Here is a 12,074-nt window from a genome sequence, read left to right as displayed (position 1 = left end):
CCCAAAGTTAAATTATTAAATATTTATATATTTTGTTGTCTAATCTGATTGGTCTAAGTTTAAACTCTTCTCAAGTAGATAATAAAAACTACGTATGGTCACATTTTGACCCGCTACGCTTGAAAATAATATTCAAAAAATTATTAATTTCAGGAGATATTCATTTTAAATCAACCTTCTATTAATTATAATCAAATTCATAGATGAGGATCTAATTAAAATTCATTTTCGCCCCTTCTGATTGTTAATCTAAAATAAATTATTTTATTTTATTATTGTGATATTTCCTATTAATTATCCAATTGTCTTGTTCATTTCTTAATTTTGTATCGACAATTCAAACTTAAAATGAAATTACACGTTCATATTCTTTTAAGTTGTATTATTTTCATGGTAGTTGGGGTATAGGATAAGAGGTTATTTTCATTATTTATTTTGAATTTTGAATATACACAAAAGAAAACTTACACTATGCGTAGATAATTGCTTAATTAAATTGTCTTCAACTAAACTAATTATCTATAAAGAAATGACCTCGTTCTTTTGGTCCTTCTTTCTCCCTTGTTTAAATTAGGGGCGTTCGTGGTTCGATTTGGATCGGTTATTGATTAAAATCAAAATCAAATCAATCTAGTCGATTTCTTAAATTTCTAAAACCAAACCAAATCAAATGAAAAATATTACCATCGATTTGGTTATTGTTGGTTTGGTTAAGTTTGGTTCAATTTTTCTGATTTATTCAGTTTGAAAGTAATAATTTTTTTTGAGGATGTACGTATCTCGATAGGCACAAACACCAAGTACATGAACAATCTATAGAAAAACTAATGTCGGTTCAGTGAAGCAATTCAACAATATTAGAGTTATCAGTACACGAACAAAGTGTTTCATTTAAGAAAAAGTGTGACTATTTTATGTGAAGTACGGTAAGTAAATACTAAAATAGATTTTGATGGATTTGGATTTGAAATTGTTATACTTGGTCTAAAGTGTTAGGCTTGAGAAAAGGTAAAGTTAAAGACTTAAGCTAATTAAAATTTAACAAAATATTTTTAATTTATTTATGAATAATATACAAAAAGTTATAAAATTTATATGTCTAATTTATCGGTTTGGTTTGGTTATTTTTGCGGTTGTACAAAATTTAAAAACCAAACCTAACCAAACTAACTAACTAAGCCAAATATCGATCTTTCTTTATCGGTTTGATTCAAATTGCGGTTTGATTTAGTTGTTAACCATAACCATGAACAGCCCTAGTTTAAATTATCATTAGATTAAAAAAAAAATTAAAACAATGGACATGATCCAAGAAGAAAAAAAATGGAAGAGAGAGAAAGTTGGGGGAGAAGGTGAGTGTATAGATACTAGATGATTAAAATTTTTTATTTTTAATTTACTATGTAACGCAAAATCAGGCACGAGCTCATATATTAAGTAATTTCAAATTATTTTAATTGAAAAAAGTCTTAAAGCCCTTTATGAGATTTGATATAAATTTATCCTATACATCCATCTTATGAGTGCGGGCGGTTAGAAATAGGGATATTTTTTAGCCAAAAAGGTTTACATCTGAGGTGTTTAGGGGCCAAAAAATATATGGAAAATAGTTTTGTACCAATTCAAATAATTGAGGGACATTTTAGACCCTTCTTCATATTTTCTATTTAACAACCTTCCAATCTAAAAATGGTTCAACATGAGGGAGGGTCCAACATGAAAAGAGCACCACATGTCATAGTGTCTAGTGCTGACCTTTGAAAATTCAGATAACTTAATGGTGTACACTCATACTCATAATTGTATCTGGCCTTCAAAGTGAACAACCTTTGATCGATCGATGAAATAATGTAGATGAGGGAATTCATCAAAATAGATCTTTAATCCCTAGAAATAGATTTACATTGAGAGCTAGGCATAGGGGTCCTAGTCTCAGACCCGTTGGTGGATTGCTCAAGTTGTTTATGGTCCACCATATGCTAGTTGGGAGATAGACCGGAAACGGTTCCTTCAAAAGTAGTCAAACAACAAACTCAAAACAGGTTCGAACAAGGGATATTCTACTATATTAAATTAAAATTAAGCATTATAATGGTCCCAATAGATATCTACACAATGTGAATTTTGCTCAAAGACACGTATGAAAGGATTAAGAAGATTCCTACTATATAGTGAAACCACAACCAATGAATCAAACTTGGCTGAGTCAATGGGGAAAGAAAACATAATTATAAATGTCAGATATTTGTTGTTGTCTCTATTGCTAGAACGCTTATTGATAGAGTTTTTAGATATACAAATACATATATTTTAAGCATAATACATATATTAGACTATAAATTTGGTTTTAAATTTTAATTTTAATATTCAATATTAATAATGCACAAACAGACACTTTAACTATCCAACTTTTAAATAAATAAACACATGAGTCCTACATGGCACAAAATACACGTAGGACACCAAGTAAGATAAAAATGACATGTAGGACATGTGTGTCTATTTGTTCAACTTTATACAAGTTTAAGTGTCTATTTGTGCACATCAAAAGTTGAAGGACATAAATATGATATGAAGCCAAATTAAAGGGTACATTTATGTATTATGCCTATATTTTATACATCTTCTATAAAAATATATAATATCACTATGTTTTGTATTTTTTTTAAAATAACACTATAAAAAGTAGAGTGATAAGGGAGCCCAAACCATTGCATGCATCACATATTTTCTCTGATATTTTTCAATATTACAATTCATTTTATAAATAATTTGAGAAGCGAGTAAAATTTTGGCACATAAAAAGGGTGAAAATAGAAGTTACTAATACTATTAAAATACTCCTCCTTGTTTAGTAATTGGTCTGTATTCCTTTCCTATTGTCACGTGCAACAATACCTATATAGAGCTAAGTCCATTATTTATATTATTTATATAATAGAGGACATCAGTTGAAGGATTTAGTAGCTCCATCAATTTGTTTTAATTTATCCAAATATTTGTGCAAGAAATTTAAATATGGGAGAAGAGAAGGAGGTGATGTCTCATGTTATTTCCAATCCCTCTTTTGAAGTTGAAACTCTTCATCAGATTGGCCAAGGTTTCTCCTCTCTCTCTCTCTGTCCCTTGTTAGCTTCTAATCATTTATATAGTTTCACTTCTTTCTTCTAGTTAAGTATTTTTTGTGTTAACTATGCCGATTTAAGATTTAAAAGTTCAGATATTTTTATAACAATTTCAAATAATATATAATAATAATAATTGAGTTTTTTTGTTAAATATTTTTATTTAATAAATTTTTTAAAACAATACAATATATATTTGCAATTTCTATTTCGCATATTGATTAAGAAATCATAAATAAATTGATTAATTTTACTATTTTTTCATTTGTTCATAGCAATGCACACATAAAATAAGTTAGAAAAACATACATAAAGTATAGGAATAGCTAGTATTGAGAATTATTCACTTCCAGATGTCATATTAATCGTAGGGGTAAAATAAGAAAAATACAATTAATTTTATCTTAATTTAGTAAGTAATCAAATAAAACATAATACATATATTGGACCCTAAAATTTGGCTTCAAATATAAACTTTGACCTCTAACTTTTATAATGTACAAACATGCACTTTAACTATTCAATTTTTAAGTAAATAAACACATGAGTCCTACATGGCACAACACACGTAGGACATCACGTAGGACAAAAAATTACATGTAGGATGACATGTAGGACACGTTTGTTTATTTGTTCTACTTTATACAAGTTTAAGTGGTTACTTGTGCATACTAAAAGTTGAAGGGCATAAATGTGATTCGAACCCAAGTTAAATGGTACAATTATGTATTATGCCATCAAATAATATGGGACAACTATTTATAGTCTATCCCTCCATCTCATAATAGATGGGCTTCTTACTAAAAATATTTATCTCATATTACTTGATCACTTACTAAATCAAGAAATAATTAATTAAAAAAATATCCATTTTACCACTACAATTAATATGGCATTTGGAAGTTCAATTTTTTTTAAAAATCTTGAGAGGCTAATTAATATGAATAAATGGCAAATGATAAAATTGATCATCTATTAATAATTTTTTAGTTATCATATAAAATAAAAAATGTTCATTTAATATAAACCAATAGAGTATAACTTAATCGACCATCGAAACAGAAAGAAGTCAAGAGAGAATTGAGGGAACTCTTTTGTTTTCCTTTTTAATTGCATAGGTTTATTGTAATTATAATTTTTAACATTTGAAATTTGGATTAAACCATGGAGAGGGTTTATGGGTGAATTTTGTGAAGGAATAGTATAAAGGGGATGAAACTGTATGGAAATATAGGAGAAAAAATGGTGAAAGCAAATAATTAGTAAACTAGTGGGGTTTTTTTGTCTCTTTCAAGTTGAAGATAAAAATGGAGCCCACCTTCCACTTGTTGAGCAACATTTTCTCTTCAGCACACTAGTTTGAACACGCAATTTCTTTGACTGGTTTGAACGTGCATTTTTTAACTTTGAAAAAAATTATATATATATATTTTGAGAAATTAGAATATTAGCTTAGAGCTCATATATAATTTATATATTCTCATTATTATTCAAATCATTAGTGACTAATTATATACGATATTATTTGTTAATCTTCATTAGAAGTTTCAATAATACTTAAATTAAGATAATATTGGCGCATATATCATCTTCATATTCGAGGTTCACATGTTCAATGTTTTCCACACTGGTTTGAGACTATGAAGAAGTGCGTGTTGCACTTCTTCAACTGCGAAATGCAGTTGCTCTCTGTCACGACCCAAAATGATTCGTGAGTGGCACACACACTTACCTCCTTAGGTGGGCGAACCAACACATCTAAATTCCAACATATACCAATAGTTCAACTATAAATAATATAAATAATGCGGAAGCTCCAAAAGATACTAAGCAAGCAATTTAAATAAGTTTCTAAAGTTTAATACTTATCATCCCGAAATCTGATAGTCATCACATCAAGGACATCTATTTCTAAATTACCAAGTCTAAGAGTGTTTAAGAAACCAAAATAAGCAATAAGATGGTCTATGTCCGAAATTCAAAGACATCAAGACGTGAATGAGAGAATCCAGCACGAGCTAGAATTAATAGCTCACCCTGAACTCTGATGTGCTGGAGACTGGCTAGAGCTGAGGGTGAGTTGAAGTCGATGGTACACTTGCTGCACTCCACAAAAGAATGGAGAAGAAAATACAAGTAGGGGTCAGTACAAGGAACACATACTGAGTAGGTATCATCGGCCAACTCAAAATAGAAATCAATATATATTGAATAATAATATAAAATCAACTACAATACTTAACAGGTGGCAAGCAATTAACACATGAACCATTGACAACAACACCATAACAGGTACACCATCAATCACAACATCAAGCACACCTATGAGGACTCATGTCTCCATACCATACTCATTTGACAGATAGGTTTTTTTGAGGTTAAGTATATTAAATTACTTCAAGATTCCTTTCCTTTAATGTTATTGTGTCGGAACGTGACACTCGATCCAATAATACCGTGTCGGAACGTGACACTCCGATCCAATTATCTTATTATTTTATTTCATCAATCCTTCTTTATTCAATGCGTCATTTTACTAGAGAGGGTTTAAGATTAGAAATTCAACAGTCTCATAATTTTAGGCCAACCACAAACCACACAATCAAGACATACAACCACACAATCAAGTACATAGGAGACTTTACAATATCACTCAATACATATCAATCGCTATTTAGAGTTTATCTATCAAATAGAAATAAACCATAACCTACCTCCACCGAAGAACCGAAGTCAAGCAACTACTTTTCCAATGTCTTTCCTTTCCTTATTGCCTCCGAACCCTTCCGATCTATATATATATATATATATAAGGTGTAAGTTAACAAGACCATAAATACTCCGACTATTCTGTGTCTAGCCTATACCCATCAATCCACCTACTTCTATAATCAATATCTTAAAGTTCAACGTAAAGATAAGTCTTACTTCCTCCAATTAGCACAATTTAATGAAAATTATGTAATTCAATAAACCTAATATTTAATTACCTATCTCAATATATTAAAAACTTAACTTGATAACATGATAATAATATTAATAACCATAATTCCTATACCACTGGTGACGAAACCAGTGGTAAGCTCAACCAACTGTAATTCTATTCCTATATAAAACACACAATTTAATGAGCACCTAAGCAGTAGTGGACATTTGAGAATAATAGCAGTAGCACTTATCTTTCCCCATACAAATTTTAAAATGTTTTGCTTTTCAATTTCATCAAAGGCACATGCTGAATTTTCTTTATATATAAATTGCTCTAATTGATTCTCTTTCAAGAGTTTGTGTGCAACTGGTATACAACAACAACCACCACTTAATGACCGTTACACACGAGCACCGTCAACCAACATATATCTGGGATACCATCATATTCTCTATGCAGTTATCTAAATGACATATGTTTAACTATTAAAGATATGGATTAATAACTTTCACTTTAAGTCTACATACTTAGTGAGGTATTGAGTTTTTGATCATATGCTTGTTGTTATCTTAAGTTGTTTTCATGGCCATAGACGGTTAACAACAAAAGTATATATATATGCCACGTTATAGTCGATCAATAGTTTTGACAAAAGAGCCATCTTATTATGATTTTCAAGATACCTTTCTTAATTCCTTAAAATAATCTCACTAGAAACTTAACAAATTAATGGAGTTAATCTCGTCTCCAACCCAATGCTACTATCTAACCTCAATTTCAACCCAACCGTAATTACATAATCAATATAATCAAATTGGAACATAAATCAATAGCGAAATATATTTAACACTTAGAATATTACCTGGTTCGCTAATTCTCTTAGACACCGCATGAAGATTTGCTAGGTTTTTTTTTCTCTATCCATTCTTTTCCAGATTATATCTTTTCCAAAATTCTTATATAACCAATTATAACCATGGTAAAAGTGACCCATTACTAAATTTAAATGTTATTTTCTTTAACCACCAACTCTATAAATTATTAAAACAACCCCACTAATTACATAATTATAATTACGAATAGTCCAAAACACCCCTTTAAATCTATCGGAAAGTATTTTCTGACATAAAAAGTTCTAGTGCTCAAGACAATCGAAAATGATCGTTACACTCTCGCACATCCGAATCAGTGCAATGTTTCTGAAGGTTTAATGCATAAACATGTCCTTTAATTTAGTTTAATTTTATATTTATGTCCATGTGCACAAGTATTCACTTAAACATGTATAAAGTTAAATAAATAGCTAGACACATGGTCCTATGTGACGTAATACACATAGGATACACGTAAAATGCAAAAATTGTCATGTGGGATGTCACGTGGGACATGTGTGTCAATTGTTCAAGTTTATTCAAATTTAAGTGCACACAAAATTGGAGGATATAAATTTGAAATGAGGTCTAGTTAAAGGACATATTATTAAGTCGTTAATTAAATAAGCAATATTATTTACTATATATAACATATATTTTTCTGAATTGGTAATCACGTACAACACACGTATCAAAGGACCAGTATATATATATTGTTAAAGAATGACAAAAGTCCCACATCGGTTATTTATGAGATGGGTGAACTCCTCGTAAGGCTTGGACAATTCTCCTCCTTTTGAGCTAGCTTTTGGGTTGTGAATAGGCCTAAGACCTAGTTTCACACACACATATATATATATTATGCATTTTCTAAAGAAGTGATTTTGTAGTTGTTGAGAGAGTTCGAAGCTTTGCAGAATTTTAGGTATAACTATTTTGTTGAAGTAAATAGTTGTATCCTCCACAACCTCGGTTGCTTGTTATTACTTTAATAGTATTTATTGTTCTTATATACATTGAATACAAATTTTAGCACTTTATAAGGACAAGAGTAATAATTGTGTTTTTATGTTTTCCAAAATGTAGATTCATGGTTTCAGGTGGGACTTGTTCTCACGACTACTGTCAATTGTGCTTATGCACTAGGATATGCTGGCACAATCATGGTTCCTCTGGGTTGGATTGGTGGTGTTACTGGTATGGTTTTATCTACAATCATATCATTATATGCCAGTACTCTTATGGCCAAGATCCATCAATATGGAGAAAAAAGGCATATCAGATATAGAGATCTTGCAGGATTTATGTATGGTAAGAAAACAGATTGACGAGTCCACGAGTCGTAGTCACTTTTAACATCTCAAGATTTGGAGTTGTTGTAGTTCAAACTTTTATTGGTTGATGCAGGATACAGAGCTTATGCCATTGTTTGGGGATTACAGTATGCAAATCTTTTCTTGATAAATATTGGATTCATCATTTTGGGTGGACAAGCCTTAAAGGTAGGGTAATGAAACGCTCCACCCGTGTTGTTCCTTTGGTGACTCAAACTCACAACCTTCGATAATGAGTTAATAAGCATAAAGTAGTGTTAGCCTTTTTAATTAATGTGAAAGCAAACTTCATATAAATGAATCTGAAACATTTTTTTATGAATGACAGGCTTTCTATCTTCTCTTTAGGGAGGATCATGAGATGAAGCTTCCATACTTCATCATAATCGCTGGATTAGCGTGCGTGTTTTTCGCTGTTTCTGTGCCCCATTTGTCAGCTCTAGGTGTTTGGATGGCAGTTTCCACATTCCTCAGTATAGTGTATTTCTCAATAGCCTTTGCTTTGTGTCTTAAAGATGGTATGCATAATTGATTTAACCGAGCGTGACCTTCTCTTCTAAAAACTCAACTTGTTATAGATAAGAGTATATTGTATTTACTTAATTAATTATATAAGTATGTATCCCTCTCTCGACGTGAAATTGCAGGTATTAATGCTCCTCCTAGGGACTATAGCATTCCAGGATCCTCCTCTAGTATAACTTTTACAACTATTGGTGCAGCTGCAAGTCTTGTTTTTGTATACAACACAGGAATGATCCCAGAGATCCAGGTATTTACGCTGTAGATTTATTCGTGAACTTTTATGGAGCTACGATTTACTGATAAATTTATGCGATGGATAGGACTTACTAAAATGATCAAAGGAAATTTGAACTATGACCTCTTGTGTTGTTGTCCAATGCAATGAAGATTTTCCAGCTCTTATATCTACACTTATTTGTTGATCAATTTCATATGATGATGGTCCTCGCATTAATATTGTTATATTCAATTATATGACAGGCTACTGTTAGAGCACCGGTTGTTGACAACATGTTGAAAGCCCTATATTTTCAGTTTACTATAGGAGTTGTGCCAGTGCATGCTGTTACTTACATGGGGTATTGGGCGTATGGATCTAAATCATCGTCTTATTTGCTCTACAATGTCAGCGGCCCTGTTTGGCTGAGGGGATTAGCCAACATTGCTGCTTTCATCCAATCCATCATTACGTTGCACGTAAGGAACTCACAAATTTCGCCTTTTATGAACCGAAATAGTAGTTCATGAGATTAATAAATGACACCAACTCGATCAGATAAGAAGGAAATATCGCAGACACCTGTTTGCTTATGACATACCCCGAGTAGTGTACCCTCCATTTGCCCCAAGAAGTGTGCCCATTCCTTATCGAAAAAATTAAGCACTTATCTTTCTTGACGTATAGTTGATACATATGTCTAATATTTTGGTGTTGTTGTTCATATCAGATATTTGCAAGTCCAACATACGAGTATTTGGATACTAAATATAGAATAAGTGGAAGTGTACTGGCTTTTCGCAACCTGTCATTCAGAACAGTAGTTAGAGGTGGTTATCTAGCGATCACCATTTTTCTATCTGCTCTGTTACCTTTTCTTGGAGATTTCATGAGCTTCACCGGCGCTATCAGTACAATTCCACTCACATTTATTCTTCCAAATCACATGTACATGAGGAAGCAAATTTCGTCTTTACAAAAAAGCTGGCACTGGTTCAACATTGTCTTTTTTAGTTGCCTAGCTGTTGCTGCATTAGTTGCTGCTGTAAGACTTATTGCCATGGACTCGAAAACTTACCATGCGTTCGCAGATTTATAACTCATTTGATGTTTACCTGGATGAGAATGTGTATCATGTTACGTTGTTAGTTGTATTCAAACATTGTAGCTTCTCTGTTAGAATAAGATATTTATGACTTTCCCCTCTTTAAACAGGTAAATATTTGATCATGAACAACAAACTGCAGTTCGAATTTTAGCATATAGGCCACTAAGGTATTCCCCCAAGGCCAAACCGTTGACTATCAATTACTCCCTTCGTCCGGTATTGTTTGTCATGTTACGTTTTTCGAAAGTTAATTTATTTCAAAGTTAAATTAGATCATATTAATTCGATATTTTAAACCAAAAAATTAAATATTCTACAACTATATGAAAAGTAACATAAATTGCAATTTCTTGCGTATTAATATGGTAAAAAAATACATCTTAAAATGTTAGTCAAAGTTTTTATAGGTTGACTCTAAAAATAGAAACCATGACAAACAATACCGGACGGGGGGAGTAAAATGTTTTGTACCATCATGGCTTGTGATGCAGCTGTGGGAATGTTTCACTTTTGACTAGAGGTCTTGGTTTTGAATTTTGGGTATGGACAAAATCTTGTTGGAGCATCACCTCCAGAATGGCCCTGTAATGTGCAATCCAAATTTAGTCGGAACTCCAATATAAATGTCGAACAACAAATGGAAAACCAAAAAAAATAAATGAAAATGTTATGCACTTTTTGTTTCTATCAAGGATACAAACAAGTTCTACATCGTACATTTTTATTTAAGAGAAAAGGTTAAAATAAAAGTCCTTACGTATTAAAAATGGTTCAGAAATTTCTCACTTTCGCCTATTCGATCAAATTTTTCCCCTTCAACCTATTGGATCAAAACTTTCCCCTCCTTCGATTTATTGGGTCAAAAATATTCTTAACATATTAGAAATAGTTTAATAATGTCTTTCTTTCCCCTATTGAATCAAGAATGTCATCAATCTATTGCAAATGGTTCAAATATCCTCTTATTAATGATTTCTCTGAATTAATTAATACTAAATATCTTCATTTAGGAGCACCATATAGAATATGATCGACAAATTCTTCAAAATTTGTGTATGGTGAACCAATCTTGCAGCACGGTTTAAACTTATAGAACAAGTTAAACAAGAAAGTTAAGAGGGGTGTATTAAAAAGTCCTTTACTCGGCTTTATATATAGATTATTAGACTCGACTACAAGTTAGTATTACAGTATAAATATAGAATATAAATATTTCATACTGGTTCGAAACACTGATGTGGTGACTATCTCCAATCTTCTTGAGTTTCAAGGTTTTCTTTTAGAGTTTGAAGAGAATTGTGATTGTATAGTAAGTTTGATCTTAAATCCATTATGATATGCAAATCAAAGTTTTTATCTTGACACGACCTCTACTTGTATAACATACCGTCAATATCTTTCCTTCTACTTTTCTTTTTCAATTGTTCACTACAAAGCTTTTTATGAAAGATGAAAGAAGATTATAATATAAGTTCAAGTGAAGTTACGCACTTTCAGTTGTTTCTTCGAGTCCTTATTTATCTATCCATGTAACGACCTGTTTAGTCGTTTTGAGCAGCAGATTTTATTTCTGGAAAAACTGGCTGAGACGACGGATCCCACGACGGACCGTCATGGGCACGACGGACCGTCGAGGGGGTCTCGTTCCAAAACACTTGGAATTCTGAAAATTGGGTACTGAGATCGGCTCTCTGAACTTCGCGACGAAATGGCAGGACGGACCGTCGCAGGCATGACGGGCCGTCACAGACCTTTTACTGAAATTTAGTCTCTGAGCTTTGTGACGGACCTGCAGGACGGACCGTCACAGTCGTGACGGACCGTCACAGCCTCCGTCAACTCACTCGGGTCGGAAATTCTGCTAAAGTTTTAAAGGGGCGTTTTGGACTTTTCATGCTCATAATTATAAAGTTAATGGATTAATGTTAATAATTCAATTACTTGGGGGTTAAAGGAGACAACCT

General features: G+C 32.0%; 1 protein-coding gene across 4 annotated transcripts in view; it reads left to right on the top strand.

Moving 5' to 3' along the window:
* Nucleotides 1-10,214, top strand: part of LOC107014476 (proline transporter 2-like) — a 13,288-nt gene extending 3,074 nt beyond the window's left edge. For 2 of the 4 annotated variants that reach the window (XM_015214403.2, XM_027915678.1), the window contains exons 2-8: nucleotides 3,009-3,100; nucleotides 8,013-8,237; nucleotides 8,334-8,428; nucleotides 8,589-8,778; nucleotides 8,908-9,032; nucleotides 9,266-9,481; nucleotides 9,733-10,214. In XM_015214403.2, coding sequence (XP_015069889.1) covers nucleotides 3,019-3,100; nucleotides 8,013-8,237; nucleotides 8,334-8,428; nucleotides 8,589-8,778; nucleotides 8,908-9,032; nucleotides 9,266-9,481; nucleotides 9,733-10,101 — 1,302 coding nt within the window. In that variant the 5' untranslated portion in view covers nucleotides 3,009-3,018 and the 3' untranslated portion in view covers nucleotides 10,102-10,214. Of the gene's footprint in view, nucleotides 1-2,605; nucleotides 3,101-8,012; nucleotides 8,238-8,333; nucleotides 8,429-8,588; nucleotides 8,779-8,907; nucleotides 9,033-9,265; nucleotides 9,482-9,732 lie in introns of those variants that run through there. The other 2 variants (XM_015214402.2, XM_015214401.1) reach the window with 2 other exon arrangements.
* Nucleotides 10,215-12,074: the final 1,860 nt, after the last annotated feature.

The sequence above is a fragment of the Solanum pennellii genome, chromosome 3 (assembly GCF_001406875.1).
Source record: "Solanum pennellii chromosome 3, SPENNV200".
NCBI lineage: Eukaryota > Viridiplantae > Streptophyta > Magnoliopsida > Solanales > Solanaceae > Solanum > Solanum pennellii.
This window is presented reverse-complemented; position numbering and strand designations above follow the sequence as displayed.